The sequence below is a fragment of the Notechis scutatus genome, chromosome 11 (genome assembly GCF_049901735.1).
Source record: "Notechis scutatus isolate UNSWTSFEM ecotype Mainland chromosome 11, rNotScu1.2, whole genome shotgun sequence".
NCBI lineage: Eukaryota > Metazoa > Chordata > Lepidosauria > Squamata > Elapidae > Notechis > Notechis scutatus.
In genome coordinates, this window is record NC_142019.1 from 9933424 (window position 1) to 9957355 (window position 23932).

The following is a 23932-nucleotide window of genomic DNA, read 5'->3' on the forward strand; positions in this document are numbered from 1 at the left end:
TTGCTAGTTTGCTATCTGTAATACCTGTAATATAAACCCAGTTCAATTGTTTTGTTTCATAATATTGAAAAATGGAAGACTTTGATTTAAGTCACTTGTGATCAATGTAAGAGAACCCTGATGTTTTGCAATTGGATTCTAGCAGTCAATACACAGCAGGGATATTGATTCCACTAACTTCACATGAAAACATATTTTCCAAACACTAAGCCAAAACAAAATTTGATCTGTTTCATTGACAGATCAGAGAGCAAAGGTTTTTTTTTTAACTTTTACCTTTCTTTTTCATGTAACTTCAAATACTTTGGGTGTTCAAGGGAATGGTTTCAAAAAATCTGAATCATGATCCTAAAATTGGTTTGGTGGACTTTTTTGGAGGGTGGGGAGTTGCCCAAAATAAATTATATGTTTTGAGATAAAACATATGAAAGCTGACAACATTGTGAGCAGCAAATTAATGAGATATTGCTGTATTTAAATTGCAATCCCAACTAAGTCCCATTCATCTCTTAATACTTTCTTGATGCATTAACTTGGGGTTTTCTAAAGAGGTTAATGTACTGTAGTGATAGTAGTTGAATTGCGTTCATAGTAAGTTCTTCAGTTTACATGAACAAAACATGAAACTAGACCATTAGACAGCATTGATCACAATAGGAAAGGAGCATGGATGATAAAAAGTAAAAAAAATATTTTCTGGTCATTAAGCTGGGAATCATATATCATAGTCCTCAAAAGCTTCAAAGTCCAAGTTGGCAACATGTCCTGTTGTAGTATGGTTCCTATCTTTCCATCACAATCTGCTTACATGTTGCCATTTTCCACCTTATGTCTCCACACTCAACATTTCTAGTCTGCATAGCAACTACTCACTACTTGGCAGGTGTAACATGTAGAGGATACTAGGCTGGTGTGTATATGTTCATGTATGTATGAGATGTGGTCGTGATGCATTAGGTTGTCATGGTATCCTGCTAGGTAGCAGCTGTGGTGGCAAGGCATCCAACTGATGAGAGTGGTTGGCATGGCAACCTCAAGGGGCCTGTCTTTATTCTCCCCATACTTCAAAGGTTGGAGTGGGGAAGGTCTCCCTTGGAGTGGTTATCCTAGGGACCACATCTGTTGGTTTGTCTATTGCCATAAAGCAGATCATGAGGCCCATCTTCAGCCACTAAGGTGCCTTCTAGAGGAGCGGGCGGCTCTTTAGATACCAGGAGCGCTCTTCCTTCCTAAGAAGCGGGTTGCCAAGGCGCCAATTTCAACGAAGATGCGGTTGCCATGACAGCGACGCAGAAGGCGAGATAGAGGGACCCAACGCGCGTCGCGCCCTCCAGGCGCCAGGAGACGCTGCCCGGCGGCAGAAGAGACGGAAGTGGAGTAAGACACATCGCGGAGTGGTCACTCTAGCATCCCCCTCTCTCTTTACTCTATGTCCTCTGTGCGAATTTCGGGCTTCAGAGTGAGGCGGACCAGTCAGCTGCGGCGGGACTCGTTGGTGAGGTTAGGCCCGCCTCCTCTGGCGGAAAGATGGCGACCGCCAGCGCTGTCGTGTGAGCGGTGGAAGTTCGCCCCATCAGGAGCGAGTTGGAGCGGGAAGCATCGAGGTGGGCTCTTCCCTTGCCGCACTCTCCGGGGACACGCGTGGAAGGGCTAGCCCCGTGCGTTGAAGGGCTAACCCCGGGGGAATCGCGCTTCTCCACGGCGTGGTTCGCTGTCGCCCAAGGGCTGCTGCTCCTGTCTCTTTCAGGGGGTTCAGTCGCCTCTTTGGGCTCTCCCTTAAGAACATAAACCGGGGGAGGGGGAAGGTCGATTGAAGCCAATGCCAGCCTCTTGCGAGCCAAAACTTTATTTATTTCCTTCTATATCAAACTTCTTAATCGCCCATCTCTCTCGTTGGAGGTTCTCTTGGGAGGTGTGCAATTTAACCAATTATCATAAAACATTTAAAAAGCCCCAAATAATTTAGAATTTTTTTTCAAAAAAATGTAAAACAAAACTGTTGAAATATCTTCATAATCATTAAGATAGCAATAGCACTTAGGCTTATATACCGCTTTGCAGTGTTTTAACAGTCCCTCTCTAAGATAATGGAAGGATGCCACGACCCCAAAGGCTTTTATGATGCTTAATTTCTCAGACCCATAAATGGCATTTATATTTCTCTCAAGTTAGTTAGGGGAAAAGTCCCTTAGTTCTTTGTTAGTGCAGCTGCCCACCTTGATGGGTGGCGACCTCTCTAAATGGCCTTTCCACTTAGGTGGGTTGACTTATTGCAGAAAGGGAGAAGTGCTGGCTGATTATTATTTTGTTTTTTATTATTAAATGTATTTGTTATTTGGATATGTTTGCCACCTTCAGTTACTTGCAGAAATAATAAAGGTGGAATACAAATTAAAGGAATAGATGTATTTGCCACCCATCTTGCCCTTCGAGGTGAGCAGCTTACAACGGGGGAAAATACATTAGGTGAGGAGTGCAGATCTTTGAATGCAATGAATTCAAGAATGCCTTCTATCAGACTTAGATCCTGCCTTGCTTTTGGGAGGTTAAAACGGCACATATAATGCTCCCTCCTCAGTTTTCCCTGAAACAATTACCCTGTGAGTAAAGTTGTGCTAAGAAAGAATAACTGGCCCCAAGTCACCCAGTGAGTTTCTATTCCTGAGGGTGGACTTGAACCTGCATCTTGTTTCATTGGTTTTACTTACCTACTTGCCTAAGAAACTCTTACGCCAGATCAGCTCCATATGATTTGCCCTGACTTAAAACAGACTTTCAGAGGCAAGTTTTTTTTGTCCCCCTGTATCTAGATATTTGAAATGTTCCAAATATAAAATATGCATTCCACCACTGAGTTGTGATGGTTTTGCATGTGCTTAAGAAAGAAAGGTGGAAAAGAAAAGAAGAAGAAACAGACTAATAATGTTCAGCTTCAAGTCAGCTGAGGCATACTGCATTTTACCCCAAATTCAGAAATACTAGATAGAATGGTTGAGCTTGTATTCCAATGTGTATTCATATTCTATTCAGTCCAATCTACTTCACTTAGTTGCAAAGAAAAAACAAATACAAGAAAAAGCACTCTTGAAACAAAGATCCATGCTATTGCAGAGGGATTGCTACTATCGAAACCCTCTCATTCTTATTTGTGTCAGATTAGATCATATTTCATAAGAGGTTGAGTCAAGTTTGAGCTGCTCTTTCTAATATTCTGGCCTGCTTGATTACATCATTGCCACTTCAAGTGGAATGGAATACCCCAAAAGAGGGATGGGCTTCCAATTTTTAGTCATTAGCTCTTCTCAGCAGTTTCTAATTTACATTAAATGTTAGCTGATTTCATTTGGGAAACAAATTCTTAAAGTGTGTTTCTTTATAAGTATGATATTTTAGGAAAGTTCTTCTGATAGTAATCGTGGAAAACTACAGAAAATTGGAGAATCTTGTGGCAGCTTAAAAATTAGCATTTTTTTTTTGTATGTATGAGTATGGCAGCTTAAAAAAATTAAGACTGATATCTCTTTCCTTGAATATCCTCCTTCTCTCCAGTTTTATTACCACTGCCTCCAAATGTTCCATTATTTGACAACATGATTTGCCCTGTGGCTCTCTCGGAGCCCAGTATTCCTGGGACATTCTCTGTTTGAAGAAATTAGGATGGAACATGACAACCCAACCATCAAACCTCGTCGGATCCAGAACCAGAATGTAATCTATCGTTTAGAACGTCGAAGGATCACCTCTGGCAAAATTGGGACACATTGGCACCAAGTCCGCATTTTTCATCAAAACATTTTCCCCAATTTTACTGTGGTCAACGTTGAGAAGCCACCCTGCTTTTTACGAAAATTTTCCCCTGATGGGAGATACTTCATTGCTTTCTCCTCAGATCAGACTTCTTTGGAGATTTATGAATATCAGGGATGTCAGGCAGCAGAAGATCTACTCCAAGGTTATGACGGAGAGATCTTGGCTAATGGCAATGACCAGAGGTCCATCAACATCCGCGGGCGTCTCTTTGAACGGTTTTTCGTCCTTCTTCATATTACCAATGTGGCCTCCAATGGTGAGCACTTGAACCGCGAATGTAGCTTGTTTACAGACGATTGTCGATACGTCATTGTTGGTTCTGCTGCCTATTTGCCTGAGGAGCCCCATCCGCCCTTTTTTGAGGTTTACCGCAACAGTGAATCGGTGACTCCTAATCCCAGGTCTCCCTTGGAAGATTATTCTTTGCACATTATAGACCTACACACGGGTAGGTTGTGTGACACCCGGACATTCAAATGTGACAAAGTCATCTTATCCCACAACCAAGGACTCTATCTGTATAAGAATATCTTGGCTATTCTCTCCGTGCAGCAGCAAACTATTCATGTCTTCCAGGTCACTGCTGAAGGTACCTTCATTGACGTACGAACTATAGGGCGCTTTTGTTACGAGGATGATCTTCTCATGCTCTCGGCCGTTTATCCAGAGGTCCAGCGGGATTCACAGACAGGAATGGCCAACCCGTACAAAGAGCCATTCATCAATTCTCTGAAACACAGGCTACTAGTCTATTTGTGGCGAAGGGCAGAACAGGATGGGAGCGCTATGGCTAAAAGGAGGTTCTTTCAGTATTTTGACCAGCTGAGGCAGCTTCGCATGTGGAAGATGCAACTGTTGGATGAGAGTCACCTCTTCATCAAATACACAAGCGAGGATGTAGTCACTTTACGAGTGACGGATCCTTCACAGGTAGAAATATAGTAATTTTGTAGTATTTGGATTTTGTCTGGTTGTATGTATGTTGTATGAGTCCATCTGATTCAACGGTATGCAACAAAGAACTCTGAAACTTAGTCCAGTCTTCCACAGTTCTATCCAGTTTCCTTTTAAAACCATCATTGCCTCATTTGATAGCAGCAAAATTCTATAGTGTTTGTCTATAGAATAATTATAATTATTGATTCTGAATCTCTCCACATTTAGCTTAAATGAATGACTACAAATTAAAAAAAAAAAACACTCTAGCCACATTTCTGCATGTATATATTGTTTTCCTACCAGACTGTATATTTGTCTAAAAATCTCTCCAATCTGTAATCTTATTTCAAAGGAAACTAATTTAGCCTGTTCACTGTTTTATTTTGCACTTTTTCTGCTTTACCATTTCTCTTTAAAATGGGTTGAACAGAACTATATGCATTATTTAAAATAGGGTTTTGCACATCACACACGCATACAAACTAGTATAAAGTGTTTTACTTTCAGTTATATTCCAACACAGGGACATATTACTATGTTTTACTTTCATTATCTTCCACATGATTCCTAGCAGATTTTGCCTTTTTTAGGGTTAACTTTTCTACTGAAGTATCTACTGTGAGTACAAAATCCTTTTCCTAATCAGTCAAGCTCAGATCTCATTACTGGAAAAGTTGGTTGTTCAGAGAAAAACAACAACAACCCTAATATAGTTTAGATTCCTGAAATTCTGCTTTCGTTGTTTATCTTCACTTTTCATACCTTTTAGATGGAGGAAGAGATGTAATTTGCCAGGAGATCTTCTTACCATGCCTATGTGTGCTGCTGGGACCAAAGCAAACAATGTTCCCCCAAAGGACTTATACATTTTAGTCTTCTAAAGAAAGAAAACCTGTGCTGATTGATAGGACAGACTTCCTGAGGGCTCCATAAGATGATTGCAAGAATACAGAAGGAACCTGAAAATCAAATGGGGGGGGGGGGCAGGGGGAGGAAATTGATAAATTAACCCCAGTTTTAAAGAAATGATGGAGGAACATAACCTGAGTAAATGTTGGCAAGGAGGTAGGTTAATAGGAGAAAGTTATTTGTAGAACAAGAAAGGATGGTCTTAAAGGAACAAAAGAAGTTTGAGTAATCAGAGAAATGGGCCTTTATACAGTTGTCGTATGACACAGTATGTCTGATTGCACTCTTCAGTGAAAAGCTGTACAGTCTTTTGTGTGTGTGTGTATGTGTGTGTGTTTGTAGGAGAAGGAGTGGCAGAACATGGGGTGGAGTTAAAAGAGGGATCAGTTTAGAATCCCTACGTCGCCACAAGTGGTCTAAATCTAACTCCCTTTGAATTCCATTAATCTTTGTCTAACTCCAGATGCCAACTGTTCTTTTGAGAGAAGATTCCTGTGCACATGTATGAGTAGCAGTATATCAGTTTAATTGGACCATCACGTGTGGACCTGGCCTTTCACTCCTGATAGGTTGCTTCTTGGTTCTTCAGCATTCTCCCTCATTTGGGTGTATAAGATGGGCTCAAAAGACAGTGACTTGGAGATGATACCTCTCAAAGTATTGGCCTTTTTCTTGATGGAGACTTTAAAAAGTGTGAGGTTTTCCAGATGTGTATCCAAGGTGCAGTGTTTTTTCAGTTGCTCATGGCAGCTCGGTGGAAGGCCTAAGCACATCTCTCATGATTGGAAGCATGTGGAACGTGGTTGCCTCCATATTTCAAGCAATGATTATTGCCACAGATATATGACAGCATCCATTCGGACTATTCGGACAGCCAGATTATGCTTCTAGGACAGTGATGGCTAACTTTTTCGGCACTGAGTGCCCAATTCGCGCGTGCACACATCCCCAAAATGCAATGTGCATGTGCACACCATCTCCTGCACATGCTCAGCAGAGATTTGAAGACCAGCTGGCAGGCAAGAGGTGCATGCGCAGCAGAGCTCACGTGCCAACAGAGAGGGCTCTCCGTGCCACCTCTGGCACACGTGCCATAGGTTCGCCATCACGGTTCTAGGATTTCCCTGCTTTTCCTGGCCCCACAAATACTTTTAGCAAAAAATGATTTTAGCTGAGATGAATGGAGAGATTTAATACAGGTAGCTCTCGACTTACCTCAGTTTAATTTAGTTTACTTTAATTTATTGTCATTGCACCTTGTACAACGAAATCAAACACCATCTTCACTGCACAATCATGACCATGAAAATAAACAAAACACACATCCTTCGCACTGCATACATTGAACCGAAAACCCGCAACACCGTACCATCACTGCACTATACAGTAGAATTCAAAAGAGCTACTGCCCTGGGATAGAAGCTGTTTTTCAGCCTATTTGTCCTTGTTTTTATTATCCTGTACCATCTGCCAGATGGTAATAGTTCAACAAAAGGGTTTCCAGGATGAGGTGGATCTTCGAGAATGTTTTGAACTTTCTTTAGGTAGCAGGAGCTACAAAGCTCTTCCAAAGGGGAGAGGGCAACCCATGATCTTCTGGGCAATGACGTCAACCCTCTGGAGTGCTTTCCTGTCTGCCACTGTGCAATTGGCAGACCATACAGAGGTGCACTAAGTTAAGATACTCTCTATGGTGCAGCGGTAGAAGATCACCAGCAGTTTTTCATTCAGCTGTTGTTTCCTGAGAAGTCTCAGGTAGAATAATCTCTGCTGGGCCCTTTTGACCAGGGCTGCAATGTGGGCACCCCAGGTCAGGTCCTCTTTTATGGTAACACCCAGAAACTTAAAACTGGCCACTTGCTCCACTCGGTCTCCGTTGATAAGCTAGGGCTGATTGTCTGGTCTGTTCCTTCTATAGTCCACTATAAGCTCCTTGGTCTTATTGGTGTTGAGGATCAAGTTATTGTCTCCACACCACAAAAGTAACTGGTCCACTTCATCTCGGTAGGCAGACTCATCCCCCCTGGAGATGAGTTCCACAACTGTTGTATCATCTGCAAATTTAGCAATAGTATTACTAGCATGAGTGGAAATGCAGTCATGCACATAAAGAGTATAGAGTAAGGGACTCAACACGCAACCCTGTGGTGTACCAGTGTTAAGAATAAGGGCTGAAGAGGTATGATTACCTAATCTGACCCTCTGTGAGTGGCCAGACAGGAAATCCATAATCCAAAGGCAGATTGAATAAGAAAGTCCAAGGTCCAGAAGTTTAGACACTAGTCTGTGTGGAAGAATTGTGTTAAATTTTGTGTTAAAGCTTGTTTAGTGACTGTTTGAAGTTGCGACGACACTGAAAAAAGTGACTTACAACCGTTTCTCACACTTACGACCATTGCAGCATCCCCCTGGTCACATGATTAGAATTTGGATGCTTGGCATTTGACTCATATTTATCACAGTTTGCAGTCTCCCGGGGCTCATGCCCTTTTGCCACCTTCTGAGAAGTAAAGTCAGTGGGGAAGCCAGATTCCCTTAGCAACCATGTTACTAACTTAACAGTGGCAGTGATTCATTTAACAATGGTGGCAAGAAAGGTCACAAAGTGGGGCAAAAATCACTTAACAAATGTCTTACTGAGCAACAGAAATTTTGGGCTCAGTTGTAGTCATAAATCAAGGACTACCTGTACAGAAATTGGTTCATTGCCAGGGATCAACTGAGCATGGAGAAGCTTTAATTTTTCTTATGATTTTATAAGCAATTTTAACATTCGCAACAATATAAACTATAGCTTTTTTTTTAAGAATAAAAAAAGATTCTCAAGATGCAGTGCTCCAAAAACCTAACTTACAAGTCTGTAGAGCTGCAGAAATACAATCAAGCTTTTTGGATTCATCTGCAATCTTATTTTCTAAGGGACAAATTCTTTACCGCTGCTCAGGAGACTCTGTAAAATCAAAACATACCTTTTCAACATTCTTAGATAAGAACACCAGTAATTCAAAAGAAATAGTTAATGGCACTCATCCTTTCTTTTCCAAACCAGCAGGAGATCCTAAACAGTGCAGTGTTTACAGGCAGCAGCAGAGCACAATGCCATTTCAAAGACTCATCTCGGCGGGTTAGAAATATTAAGACAGCCAAAGGAAATTACTGCTCCCCACCCAACCCCTTCCCAAATAAGTCCTACAACTCTCACCTTTCTGCTTATACCGAAGGAATAATCAGCTGCCAGCTCACACCTGAGTGAGGGGGGAGGGGGAAATTAAGGGGAAGAAAACCCATTTCCCAGCAGGAACTAAAATTAAATCTGCTTCTCTGAGAAGAAAAGCAAAATCACCCTTGGCAGAGAAAGAAGTGGACTGTTGAGTGTCCAGTTCAAAACAAACAAAACGAAAGAAAGCATTGGAGGAATTTCACCTAGCTTCATAAACGATTTGACTGTGGTTAATAACCCAGTCAAATCGGCTCTCCTTTCAGAAGAAAAGGAAAATGCAAGGAATTAATGACAAAAGGCAGGATTCTTCCACAAAATGAGGCTTTCTTTTTGGGTTGCTGTGCGTTGGGTGGGAGTTGGCTTGCTCGCCGGACTTCTACCCAACTGGCCTCAATTTCTTCCTTCCTTCTTCCAGCCTTCATTTTTCGTAGTGTACAATATGGTGACTACCGAGGTGATTGCTGTCTTTGAAAACACATCGGACGAGCTGCTGGAACTCTTTGAGAACTTCTGCGACCTCTTCCGCAACGCCACCCTCCACAGCGAGGCCGTTCAGTTCCCTTGCTCAGCCTCAAGCAACAATTTTGCCAGGCAGATCCAGCGCCGGTGAGCCTCATGCCTTCTGTTAACCCCCCACCCGCTGCTCCCCAGGGTCAACAAAAGCAGCAAGGTCGAAGGGGCTAAAGCTGAAAACCTCAGGTTCAGCTCCCCAAATGAATTGGAATTGTTCACACACACACACACACACACACACACACACACACACACAGAGCAGGAAGGGTGGCCCAGGCTTTTGGTAGGCGAATCTCATGTATTATTTACTTTATTGGACAACTACTGGTCTGAAGTGGTATAGGGTCTCCTGCTTGAAGACCTCCCAGGTCCCTTCCAACTTTGTTAGTTTGTTATATTTAAGACTTTTGGGAAAGGGAAGGGCAGCTGTTCTGACCCACCTCCCCAAACACAACAAACCCTCTGGTGTGAACACAAAAGATTCCTTTATTAGGAATGCCAGCAGCCCTGACTCTCTCACTGCAGGCTAACAAGTTTGTCCGGCAGAGAGATGAATAGTTAGTTGTCTGCCACACCTATTCATCTCCATCCCCTGACTTTTATTCCCAGAGCTAAGGTGGGGCTTCGCTTAGTAGCAGTGGCTCTTCTGTCCCAAGGACCGGCCCATAGATTTCCACTGCTCTGCTCTCTTCTGCCTTCTGCGCATCCACGTGTCAGGCACTGGACCCAGCAGTCCCTCCTCTTCTTCATCGGCCACCTCCAGACCTGGCGGCTGTTGACTTCCATCTGAGGGGTGGAACCTGAAGCTCTCAGCTTGCCTTGATGCTGATCCATGCCTCCTCCTCCTCTGATTTGGCTGCTGGAAGGGATGGCGGCTAACAGGCCACAACACTAGCTACGGGACAGGCAGGGACTGCATTTTTCTAATAGGAAAGGGAAGAATTTGGCTTTTTTATTTTTCTCCCTGGCAATTTGTCCCTAATCTTCCAGACCTTCCAACAGTGGCCCCATGGCCACTTTTAACTGATCCCATCCATCCATCCTCTCTTTTGCTTTCCTTCTACCTTTCCCAGCATTAGAGCCTTTTCCAGAGAGCTTTGCACAACATTTCCAAAGCAGGATAACAGGAGGCTGGTAATTTATGCCTGGAGTGAGAGCTCTATAGATCGATTCATTGGATCCATAAGACTGTTTTCTTAGCTCTCCATCATATTCTTGTTTTACAATTTACCTGATAGATTTTTTTCAGTCTTGCCATGCATCTTATTCTCACCCATTGTAAGTTGGAAGGGACTCCAGGAGCTGCGCAGCCAGATACAGATAGTACTCAACTTACAACAGTTCATTGAGTGACCGTTCAAAATTACAACGGTGCTGAAAAAAGTGAGTTACGACCCCTCTTCACACTTAGGAGGATTGCAGCATCCCCATGGACCTGTGATCAAAATTTGGATGCTTGGCAACTGGCATGCACTTATAACTTATAGGAGCCTCTGTGGCACAGTGGTCAGAGTGCAGTACTGCAAGCTACTTCTGTTGCAGCCAGCTGCCTACAATTTGGCAGTTCAAACCCCACCAGGCTCAAGGTTGACTCAGCCTTTCATCCTTCCAAGGTGGGTAAAATGAGGACCCAAATTGTTGGAGGCAATATGTTGACTCTGTAAACTGCTTAGAGAGGGCTATAAAGCAGTATATAAGTCTAAGTGCTATTGCTATAACAGCTGCAGTATCCTGGGGTCAGTCATGTGATTCTATTGAGAGTTTTGCAGCGATAATTCAGCGCCAGAAAAATAAACACAGATGGCTGATGCTTCATTTAACATCTTTATAAACATAAGTAGATTTTACAAACCAGTTGTAGATTTCTCCAACATGGAGCAAACTCAAACAGAAACATGTTGCAAGTTCAGAGCAGAGCTCCTGTCTTCAGCAAGCAAGCAAGTTAGTTTCATCTTCAATAGACAGACTCAGAGCTCAACATAGCTGCAGATTGCAGAGCTTAATATAGAGCCACGCCTAGGCTACTTTTAGTTTCAGTTTCCAGCCTAGGCTACTTCTAGTTTCAGTTTCCAAAAACAGTCCTCATTGGCTGACTTAGTTGCTATGCCTATTCATTGGCTGACCTTGTTACCAAGCTCTATTCCAGTTCATGAATATACTCTGACAGATTCACTTAACAACCATGTTGCTAACTTAACCGCAGTGATTCACTTAACAACTGGGGTGAAAAAGGTCGCTCTTTAGGGTCAGTTGTGGCTGTAAGTCAAGGACTACCCATACATCTGATGCTTCTGATGCCTTAATTTTTTCAAAAAAATACACCCATATTTTCCTCCAGCGGTCTCCAGATATTTTGGACTACAGCTCCCATAGTATCAGTATTTGTGCTGGCTATGCCTGACGAATGTTGAAGCCCAGTACATAAATGGACTTCATGGAAGGCTTTTCAGGTGTTCCTCCCTTTGTAAGATAGGGTTTCCCATCTAGTCGGTGATGAAATTGAGGGATTAGGGTTATCTGAACTGTAAGGAACAGAATAATCTTTCCTAGAATTCACCTTGGTAAAGACAACACGGAGCTGTCCCTGTTTCCTAACTTCAAAGCAAGCATTCACTTTATCTTGCATACTGTAGATTATTGTTTTCAACAACTTAAAAGGACACGCTGCTACCTTCCATTTACATTTCCCTCCTGCCCTTTACATAATTCAAGAATGAGGATGGGTAGCCATAAAACCTTTTGGTTTTCATGTTGTTCTTCGACAAAACATAATTTAAAGGCAAGCATTTCTAATCCTTGTCACCCCATTGTGATGTCTGTCATATTTTGCCGTTTAAAGAGTTCATTTCTTGGAATAGTCATACAGGTTTACTTCTGGACTTATTTCCTAGAAACCAGCACTTGGCCTTTCAAATAAAAGACTTTTTGCACAGATTCAATATTCCTGGAAGGGCCAGAAGTTTTAGGTTTAACATGTACGAATACGAACTTTAAAGAGATCTGAGATTTTTCCCGTTGAATGGTATAAAGCTGTTATCGTTCTGGTATTTTGCTTTAATGCAAGAGATTGAATGAACAATGACCTTTTAATAGTGCAAGGTGATTTGGTTGTCTCTAAATTATTAATTTATGTTTTTCTTGAAGAGAAAGATATTTCATGCTTCAAATGAGTTACCTTTTTAAACTCTTGGTTTCTTTAGTTCAGCATCTGGTTCCCTCTTCCATTTTATTGGCTCAGTATCTGGTTAGTTCTTTCTGATTATTTTTTTCTGCTAGTGTTCCCTTGACCCAACTGTCTGCTGGCCTTGACTTTATCCTTGTCCTTCCACACATCGCCCATTGAATGAAGGCTGATCTATAGAAATTGCTAAGTAATTTTTTGATAGGTTTCTTTATGCCACTACTGATTTTCTGACAGAAAAGCCTGTAATGAGCTGCTAAGGAATCTCTGTTAGATTTTGTTGTTGTTGGAAATGAAATCTAAAAATGATTAGGCTGCTCAATTTCTCTTCAAGTACAGGTGATTCACTACTTGAGAACTATTTATCTGGTTATCTGTCTTCATAGCTATATAGCTGTTTCATTTGTGTCTTAATTGCTATGAAGGAGCTTAACTACATGTTCCTCTTGCTTACATTTTAATCTCAAAACAAGCCCCCAGAATAGACAAGTTTGAATTTCCATAGCTTTGTGGAATTTGAACCTGTCTGTCTAATCTGAGCCTCTGAATGATGCCATTATTTCCTCTAACCTTATTCAGTGACTACAGATTCAAGGTCTTAGGCAGAAGTTCATCAAACTCCTTCTTCCCCAACGTATTTTTCTCAAAAGAGATACCAAAGATTGGCCATAGCTAAACTCCAGTCCTTTTATGAACTCAGGATTCTTGTTTGCCTGATTTCCCCAAAGCTAACATATACTATCAGGTGGGTGGAAGGAAGGAGAGGTGTTTTGTTACGTCGTTTCTTTCAGCTCTGTAGCCTTCACCTTCTCTGCTTCAGTTTCAAGGACACCATTGTCAACGCAAAGTACGGGGGACACACAGAGGCCGTGCGCCGGCTCCTGGGTCAACTTCCAATCAGCGCACAATCATACAGTGGCAGCCCTTACCTTGACCTCTCTCTCTTCAGCTATGATGACAAGTGGGTTTCGGTCATGGAACGTCCCAAAACGTGTGGTGACCACCCAATCAGGTATGCACCATGCCTCGATTTCCACGATCGCATTAGAAAGAGCAAGCCGTTGCGTGTAGTTTGCATCCCAGTTAGCCAGGAAACAGGTAATCATAAGATGTCTCATTCATTGGGCAGTTAATAGGGTCCTTGGTTTGATCCACCATAGGCTACACGTAGCCCTTATCTTACCATCACCATTGAGCCCAAAATTTACATTGCTAAGTGAGAAATTCGTTTAATACAATAGCCCTTAGACTATAGCCCTTATATACCGCTTCACATTGCTTTACAGCCCTCTCTAAGCGGTTTACGGAGTCAGCCTCTTGGCCCCATCAATCTGAGTGCTCATTTTACACAGAAGGATGGAAGGCTGAGTCAGCCTTGAGCCCGGTGAGATTCGATCTGCCAAATTGCAGGCAGCCGGCAGTGAGCAGAAGTAGTCCTGCATTCTAGCCACTGTGCCACCATGGCTCATGTAGCTTTTGTTGAGCTTCATCCACGCTACCTTCCAGTCATACCCTCCATATGTATGAATGACCTCCGTTTTTAATTTCACATCGCTGCTCGTTTTCCTCACTGGTGTCTTTGATGCTTTGGAAAGGTCCTTATAGGTGATCATGTGGCTGTCTAACAAAACAAGAAAAGCAGTTCTGTAGATGTTCTCGGCCATGGGCTTCAGCAGTTATGAAAGCAGATAGCTCAGGTTTGCTCCTACGTTTTGGAAAGGCTGAAAAGAAATCCGAGCTTGTGGATGCTTGCGTTTTCTAGTGTCTGCTTAGCAAGCAGGCCAGTTTCAAGAACTGAGGGGGATGAACCTCTGCTTTGTCTCTCAGTAGCATCTAGAGGGACACGGTGGCTCAGTGGCTACGACGCTGAGCTTGTCAATCAGAAAGGTTGGCAGTTTGGCAGTTCGAATCGCTAGCGCTGCTTAATGGGATGAGCTCCCGTTCCTTGTCCCAGCTTCTGCCAACCTAGCAGTTCGAAAGCACGTAAAAAATGCAAGTAGAAAAATAGGGACCACCTTTGGTGGGAAGGGAACAGCGTTCTGTGCATCTTTGGCATTTAGTCATGCCGGCCACATGACCACGGAGACGTCTTCGGATGGCGCTAGCTCTTTGGCTTTGTAACGGAGATGAGCACTGCTCCCTAGAGCCAGAAATGAGTAGCACGTATGTGCGAGGGGAACCTTTACCTTTACCTAGCATCTAGAGCAGGGATCTCCAACCTTGGCAACTTGAAGACTTGTGGACTTCAACTCCCAGAATTCCTCAGCCAGCATGGCTGAATGAGGAATTCTGGGTGTTGAAGTCCCCAATGATGCCAAGACCAGGGGTCTAGAAGGCCAAGAGCCTTCACTTCCGATCTGCTTTCAACAAGAGCAGTTGATAACAGATAACAGATAATCAGAGTTGGAAGGGACCTTGTAGGTCATCTAGTTCAACCCCCCCCCCGCTCAAGTGGGAGACCCTACACCATTTCTGACAAATGGCAGTCCAATCTCTTCTTGAATGTCTCAAGTGATGGCGCTCCCACAACTTCCGAGGACAAAAGCTGTTCCATGGGTTGATTGCTCTCACTGTCAGAAAGTTTCTCCTTATTTCCAGGTTAAATCTCTTTGTTCAGTTTCCATCCATTATTCCTTGTCTGACCTACAGGTGCTTTAGAAAATAGCTTGACCCACTCCTCTCTGAGGCAGCCCCTCAAATGTTGGAAGACCACTATCATGTCTCCCCGGTCCTTCTCTTCACTAGACTAGCCATGCCCAGTTCCTGCAACCTTTCTTCGTATGTTTTAGCCTCCGGTCCCCTCATCATCCTGGTTGCTCTTTGCACTTTTTCTCAACATCTTTTTTATAATGTGGTGAACAAAACTGGATGCAGTACTCTAGGTGTGGTCTTACTAAGGCTTTATAGAGTGGTATTAGTACTTCCCTTGATCTTGACTGTATCCCTCTGTTAACACAATTTAGGATTGCATTAGCTTTTTTGGCTGCTGCTGCACACTGCTGGCTCATATTTAGCAGGTTGTCCTCTGAGACCCCAAGATCCCTCTCACAGTTACTGCTATTGAGCCTGGTTTCACCCAGTCTATATGTGTACTTTGGGTTTTTCTTGCCTAAGTGTAGGACTTTACTTTTCTCTACATTGAATTTCATTTTATTAGATATGGCCCAGTGTTTTAGTCTGTCAAGATCCATCTGGATCTTGAGCCTATCTTCTTAGGCGTTAGCTATTCCTGCCAGTTTAGTATCCCCTGCAAATTTGGTAAGTTCCCTTTCTATTCCCTCATCTAAGTCATTAATGAAGATATTGAGGAGTACTGGGCCTATGACAGAACCTTGTGGCACCCCACTGCTTACTTCTTGTTGTTGTTTGTCCTACCCGATTGAAGCCCATTCCCCCATCTTCTAGTCCCAGTTCTGTCTGCTCCTCCTCCTCAACTGCTCAAATGCCAGTTCTCACCCTTCAGCGAGCTCCCTTGTGGCACCCAACTAACGAGCTGCTTCGGAGGTCTCCTTTGGATCTTTCCTTATTGGCCTGCCTGAGTTCCAGCACAGTTCTCCATCCCCAAGAATGTGGAGCCTTGCCTCTGCCTTTGTGTGCCAGGCTTGGCTTACTTTTGAGTTCTTCTTCCCCTTTTGCCCACCACCCGCCAGCTGCTAAAATAGCACATTTCATGCTGAGTTGGATGGAAGATGACAGGTCTTTTGCCACCCGCTCCTTACCCACCTTAAGCCAGGAGACTTCTTAGCTGTCCTCTAGCCTGGGCCATTAGGATGAGCAAGAAACAATGGTGGGATTCAATTATTTTTACTACCGGTTCTGTGGACATGGCTTGGTGGGCGTGGCAGGGGAAGAATACTGCAAAATCCCCATTCCCTCCCCATCCCACTAACCTGCTTTCCAGCTCCATTCTCCTGTGCAGGGCAACAAAAGGAGACCCAGCCGATCAGCTGGGACTCAATGGGAGGCAGAGAATAGATGGGGGCGGGGCCAGTCAGAGCTGGGATTTGCCGGTTCTCCGAACTACTCAAAATTTCCGCTACCAGTTCTCCAGAACTGGTCAGAACCTGCTGAATAACCTACCTCTGGCAAGAAAGCCTTCTGTTGACAGTTGAAGGGCCCCAAGACTTAAGCAGACTGAAAAATGTCACCGTAAGCCTTTAAGGGAGGAGCGTTTTAGAAGCCCAACAGTGTGGCAGGTAAGCTTTCCACTGCTATAACAATTGGCCCCCGGAGAGAAGTGCTCTCCATTACTGTTCTTATTGGCACGCATCTTGCATTTCGGGATCTTAATTTCACCGCTGCGTGCAAAGCAGTGCAAATGGCCTCTGATTGCAGAGCACTTTTCAAAAAATAGATGTGGGGGAGGGGAAAATGCAAGACAGAGCGTATCTTGGAGATTACAGAGCACTTTTCTTGAGTATGGCAAATTGCCCTGAATTAGAATGGCAAAGGCAGAAACTCACAGAATGAAGTTTGCTCCCCTTCCTGTTTTCCTCCCCCCCCCCCCCTTCTCCCCTTCGCCTACCAGCTCCACTTCCTGGAGAGAAGGGAGCCATTTAGAAAGTCAGGCTACCCAGATTGTGGCTTGTTTCCCTCTTTTTTGGGTGGGTGGGTGGGGATTCTCTTAATTGTCAGGCCAGCCCGGAGGGGGGAAGGGCTTTTAGGAGCAGAATATCAATAATGACTGTTTAGGAAGAATGTGATGAATGCAACAGGCCATTATTGTGAAAAGCGGAGGGTGTTCTACTTATCCTGAGAGCATCATCTTTCCCACTCTGTCTGCATGTATATGAATGGTGTGTATATTTTGAGGGAAGGGGAGGCACATGAAAGATTCGAGCAGAGAGGAGCACCCTATGAAAATACTCACCTGCAAAAAAGAAGGGAGAATTATCTCTGTTATCTATCAGTCTTACCAAGCTGTGTTTTTTAAAAGCCCAAGTCCTCATGGCGTTTTTCTCATCCCAGTATCTCCTGCAAGGGTTCTAGCTGAATATCTGCCGTGTCGGAATCCAAGGTTTGACAGCATCCGGGTGCAGACTTGATTTGTGTAGGACTGAGCTGGAGAGTGGACAGTTTCCTTGGCACTGAGGTTCTCTGCTTCACTTGCCTTTTCAATTTTTCTCTTAGCCCAACATCGCTCACAATCCTTTTTACTGGAGGAGGGGAGTTTTCAATAGGCTGCCTTGAGCTGCTCTAGGAAAGGCAGGATCTGAGAAACAATTGATAATAATGTACATCAATCCCACCGCTAGCTCGTTTGGTAAAAGGCAAACTTTGTTTTTATTGAAACCTCTTTTTAATAGAGGAGTTCTAATGTCTCCTTTCCTGTTTTTTGCCTTTGCTTTGGTCAAAATAGCATGTGGTCTTTCTTTGTTTACTGAATTATGGGAGATTGATGTTTATTTGGTTCTATGTGCCCAAAGACTAGACATCCAGCATTCTCTCTTTCTTTCCCTCCCTCCCTGTCTCTGTCTCCCTCCCTCCCTCTCTCCTCCCCTCCTTTCCACCCATCTCCCTCCCCCTCCCTCTCTCCCTCCTTCCCTCTCTCTCTCTCTCTCTCTCTGTCTCCTCTCTCCCTCCCTTTCCTTCCCTCCCCCTTCTCTCCCTCTGTCTCCGTCTCCCTCCCTCCCTCTCTGTCTCTCTCTTCTCCCATTCACAGATTTTATGCCCGAGATTCTGGTCTCCTGAAGTTTGAAATCCAAGCAGGACTTCTAGGTCGACCCATCAATCATACTGTCCGGCGCCTGGTGGCATTTACCTTCCACCCTTTTGAGCCCTTTGCTATCTCCGTGCAGCGGACTAACGCGGAATACGTCGTAAACTTCCATATGAGGCACAGCTGCACATAGTGTTTTGCTCTACTGTGGACACTGAATAGAGACATTTTTTTTTTGTTTTTGTTTTTTCACGGATATCCCGGAGCCAAAGTCAGGCTGAAAGAAACCAAAACACTAAGCTTGTGTGGAGTGATGCTGTTTCAGTCCTGCGTTTTTTGAATCTCACAGGAATGATGGTGTTGATGGATCCATAACTATCTCGAATTCCCCCAAGGTGCTAGCCATTCTTCTGTCATTCAGCACAAACCAAACAGATTATTTTGTAAAGATCTCTGCTCTGATACTTGACTTATTACTACACCTACTAGTACTACTTCTATTTAGTGGGAGGGGTGGTTCGGTGGGGTGTGATGACTGGCGTGGCACAAAGGCAACACAGTTAAATAAGCAAGAAGAGTCCCTTTATCATCTCTAACTTTGCCCCCAATGTCCAGGTTACCTTTGGCTGGAGAAAAACTCTCCCAGGAACAGTCTTTAACTGTAGAAAATTCAGTGCAAAACAAGGTAAACGAACTGTAACTAAAAATCCAAACGAACCACACTTGACAGGGCAGGAGAAGGAATTGCAGACTTGAAAGGCCAGCAAAACACACACAGTTGGGAAGACGCCAGGAACACAGATAAGTCTTGACAATACCAGATAAATTCACGATTTGCTCCCAACCCATTTGCCTGAAGAAGAGGGCTTGGGTCTTCCTCTGAACTCCTTGCACAGGAAACCCATTTTGTAGCAAGGCATTTCTTATTTTCCTCTCTCTCTTGGAACAGAGGGATAAAAGTCCTATCACTGCCATATTTCAAGAAGGTCGGTTGGTTCCTTAGTGGGAGATAGGAATATGGTGCCTGCTTTTATACAGGCAGGGAAGAGAATGGGATAAAATACTCTCATAGAAACACTTTAGAGGAATCTTAGCCGTTAATTCCCCATCTCTGTCTCTCTAGATTAGATTATAACCCACAAAAGGTTTTGTGCTGCCCAAGTTCTCTTCTATGAAAACCCTCCTGCCAACCTAAGCATGCCCATCGTCCAGGTCTCAGGGTCCAGGATGGCCTATGTGGAGTGTTAAGGTTCTGTTTTGCTACTAACTGATCATTCCAGTGGAGTGTCCTGCAATATCATGCAGTTGTGTTACATGCCTATTTGATTCACACAGGCTTTAAATGAGGACATGGTTAGTTTGGGTTGCTGCAGCTCAGATGTAGCCCCCTAGCCTGCTTGAAAATCCTTGGTTACAAATTGTGAGCCTCCCAGAATCGTTTGCTGAAAACTATATATATATATATATATATATATATATATATATATATATATATTATATATATATATAAGCAAAAGTCCACTCATGCATCATCACAAAATCTCCAGAACTGTAAAGCCTACAAAAGGATTTTTTGAAATGACCATCAGAGCATTAGTATTTCGTATATCATTATTAACACGCTCTGAATTCAGTGGTGGGATTCAAATTTTTCTACTATCGGTTGGTGGGTGTGGCAGGGGAAGGATACTGTAAAATCTCCAGTCAGGGATGGTATTTGCCGGTTCTCCGAACTACTCAAAATTTCCACTACTGGTTCTCCAGAACTGGTCAGAACCTGCTGAATGCCACCTCTGGCTCTGATGCTAAGGAGTTCTACTCCCCCTCCCCATCTGAAAAAGAAATCTGTTCCAAATGCAAAACACAAGCAGAGGAGAGGAGTTACAGTTTTAGTTTTCATAGCAGCAACCAGGTTTAGTACAGAACAGTTGAGCTAAGCCGGGCCCAGGCACCTTGCTGTCTCCTTGCTCACACAGCAAATACTACTTCAGTTTCTCAACTCTCTCACACACTGACAGGATGCTAGCCAGATGAATACTGATGATGTAGGCAGAGGCAGAATTCCCCCCCCCCCTATTTTCCTCCCCAAAAACTAAGCCTCACCACATAGTTTTGTAGTGAAGCACGGGTATTGAGCTAGTAAGTAAATACATGAAACAAAATAAAACAGTCCTCTTCCCCTGCCTTTGATTAACTTGCAATCAGGTTGAAGAATGGGCCCGTTGATATATGTATCTAACATTTCCCTTTCCTTAAATTTGGTGCCAGTGCTACTTCCTGGCAATTCTCAGCAGGAGGCAAGGTTTTCCAAAAGTTTACACCTGCGAGGACATTTTCATATACTCAAAAATGGTAGGCTTTTGTCTTTGAACCCAGAAGTTCAGGGAAATAAAAGCAACACAAAGAATAAAAGTAACATGAAGGTAGAGTGTGATTTGCTCTTTGGGTGCCCTTTCTCTGTCTTGCTGTGTTTGAAAGGAAACAGCAAAGCTGAATGGACGTGCAAGGAGGACTTTGGTAGCTTGTGACTCTTATGAAAACTAGAAAAGTTCCCGTGAGATCATCTGAAGAGGATCAACTCCAACATTTCTTCATCAGTATTAACTTCCCAGTTTTGAAATTGCCTTCTGAGTTGAGTCATCTGGTAAGGCAAGTCATAACAGATTCTGGTTGGATGCACCTGGACATACATGAAGCTTAGTCACAGATTGTTGTAAAAATACAGATTCCTTTGCCTTCATCTTTACTCCTAAGAACCACCCAAATATGCTTACGTTAGTGCAACACTACAAAAGTAATTCGTTCCTTCTTCTAAGATTCCCCCCCCCCCACACCTTCAAGTTCTGAGAAGAGTCCTGGAATTTCCTGGTGATCTCCAATTTAAGCCATAATTAGTTGTTGATCTTGATTGGCTTTTTTCAGTATCAGACGTGGTTGATGAGGGGCTACCTCCCGAAGATCACGTTTGGTTAAATAAGACATAATTGCCTTTATTTAATTCAACTGCAAAAGGCAGCAGTTAAGGGAGGGGGAAAAGGCACTAAACGGAAATCAATATAAATACATTTGGGTTTGCAAATTGGACGAGATTGTAGTTTGCTGAAGAGTGGTTGAATCCCAGTCAGCTGTATGCTAACCTATCTGTCATAGTTTTACAAAAGATAATGACAATTTACATGAGATGTAAATTGGAAATTTAATGAGACAAATGATCGCTTAGATCAACATGTTTACCTTCATCGGTTGACTCCATGTTATTTATTATTTTGTTTTTACTGTTGGTCAGAGCGGAAAAGACTCAAGCAGTTAGGTGGAATGCTGCATTTCTAAGAAGTCCAACCAACTGCTTTTGGAAAGATATGAGGTGAACAAAAAAACTGTTCCAGACCAGTGCTTATTGTCCCCTAAATACAAAGATGTTCTGGGAGATTTCTCTTTCAAATGTTCTTGAATTGGCTTTGATTTTAGAGTAATATTATTAAGAAGGAGTTGCTTATCTCTTCCCTCAACATAACTGGTTTCCTGATCAAAACTAGCGTCCAACACCTTCCAGCATCACATGTTTGTCACACATAAAAACTCAGGGGAGGTTGTCCCTTAAGGTCTGCTTTTTTGAAGAGAGAACTTCATTAGTTTTGTAGGCATAATGAATTGATACTGCTAGATCAGGTTATTTGTAGCTCAAGGTTGAACTGTGGGGTCCTTGGTACTCAGAGCTTGGTGGTTTTCTTGCAGACATTTCATTATCCAAACTCAGTAACATCATCCGTGCACTGAAGAGAATGGCTTCCTACAACGTGACGAACTGCAAACTACTCAAATCTCTTTTAGCCTTGTCTAGTGAGCTGGTCACTCTTGTCAGCTGAAGACTTACAACTTTATAGGAAAAAACAGCCAGTCCTTTTCTACCACTCTCATTTTGCATGGCCTTCCTGTGATTAAAGATACAGCTTTCAAGTCAGGTACCTCTCTCGTCCATAAGCCTGTTAAACCCTCATTGAAAATTGGCCGTAATCGCATTTTTGTTGACAATGAATTCTGAGGCTTAACTGTTGTGTCTGTTCAACTTGAATTTGCAAGGAGCAGTGATAAGGAAGAGGAACGCCAATTTTTACTACATCAAAGCAGTAAACCAGTAGACAATGTAAACAAGGTTCTAAAACCTGATGCTGATAGGATCTGGGATAATTAATTCAGATGTGCAATTTGTTTCATGAGTCTGCTGTCATTAAAGAACCGACCTGGCTTACACGAAAGGCTTTATAGGTGAAAGTTTGGAAACCGGGGCATCTGGAATCTACAATTTGTAGCATAGAGAGAGAGAGACCCTTAGTAAATTGATATTCCAGCTGCTTTCCAAGGCCATCGAGGGTTATAGATATTAGATATCAAGTGCCTGTTAGTCTGGAACATCAGGAGAACACAATGTCAAATGGAGCATAATTATATAAACTCTGGTTTCCTTCCGCCGTGGGTAATTAACTATTGTGTCGGAGGTTTTATCCTTGTCAGCCATGAAGTTTCTGATCTACTCAAGTCCTCTCTAAGTGTCTTCTGCCAAGACTCGAGAGCTACGGAGTTTTGTTCTCCCCTGGAGAAAAGTCAGATCTTAGGTCTTTCAGCTGGTAGTAAGGAACATTCTCGCTGGCCCTGTTACTGACCACCCATTTCAATCTCCGGTTGACTTTTCAAACGCCAGCCACGGAAGTGGATTGAGCTGGCACAAGTTGAAGGAGGCCTGGGCTGAGTCAAGATGATTTGGGGCACCCGGAAAACTGTCAGACTGACTCAGAAGACAATGAAAGAAGAGGCAAACCTGGCAGGGGCCTATCCGAATAATAGCTGTGCCACCCATTGAGCGGCTCTTCAGTGTTCCCTGAATGCTTTAAAAGAAGGGCAACTCAGAAAGTAGCATCCAGGTTGCTTTTTTAGGAAGTGGGCTGGGAGAGGATGAAGGAAGATGGGGGGCAGGGTTCTTTACTCGTGCTGATGCTGGCATGGAGCTCTTAACAATTGCAGTATCCATGGCAACTGGAAGAGAAAGCCCTGCCAGATTGGCTGTCCAGACAGCAGAAGTGAGGTGTTGGTGATGTTGGTAACTAAAGCAAAAACAACAACAGCAACAACAACACAGCCAAAGTTACTTGTCTATTTTCTTTGTTTGCAAAAAGGATGCTTCTTGTACACATCACTACAGTGTTTGCCAAAAATTTACTTGTTGATCGGATTCACTTGTTGGCTTTCCCCATTATATTCAACCATAAACTAACCAAGAAGAAAGGGACTAGGGATTTTCAGCTGCCAGAACTTCTACCATGTATAAATATTGGGAATTCTCTGGCACTCTGCCATATGCCAAGTAAATGAATACAAATAAACTAACCATCTAGATTAGGTACGCCAGACAGACCCAGAAACCGAACCAAGTTTAACCAAGTTTAGCATCATGAAAAAGAGCAGCCAGGAACAGGCAGTCCTTAACCTATTGCTGCAATTGAGCCAACATTTAGGTTGCCAAGTGAGAAATTTGTTAAGTGAGTTTTGTTGCATTTTACAGCTTTTCTGGCAAGTGTATCACTGCAGTTATTAAATTAGTCACATGGTGGTTAAGTGAATCTGGCTTCCTCATTGACGTTGCTTGCCAGAAGGTCGCAAAAGGGGATTGTATGTCTCAAGGACGCTGCAACCATGAGTCAGTTGT

At 43.2% G+C, this 23932-nt stretch overlaps 1 protein-coding gene across 4 annotated transcripts in view; it reads left to right on the forward strand.

The window, feature by feature from the left end:
* Window positions 1-1509: 1509 nt before the first annotated feature.
* The window catches only part of DET1 (DET1 partner of COP1 E3 ubiquitin ligase), a 29340-nt gene continuing 6917 nt past the window's right edge, over window positions 1510-23932 (forward strand). Inside the window, exons 1-5 of one of the 4 annotated variants that reach the window (XM_087972769.1) lie at window positions 1510-1604; window positions 3550-4740; window positions 9294-9484; window positions 13393-13584; window positions 21967-22480. In XM_087972769.1, the coding sequence (XP_087828895.1) occupies window positions 3658-4740; window positions 9294-9484; window positions 13393-13584; window positions 21967-21991 (1491 nt within the window). In that variant the 5' untranslated portion in view covers window positions 1510-1604; window positions 3550-3657 and the 3' untranslated portion in view covers window positions 21992-22480. Of the gene's footprint in view, window positions 1605-3549; window positions 4741-9293; window positions 9485-13392; window positions 13585-18234; window positions 18681-21966; window positions 22481-23932 lie in introns of those variants that run through there. The other 3 variants (XM_026681862.2, XM_087972767.1, XM_026681865.2) reach the window with 3 other exon arrangements.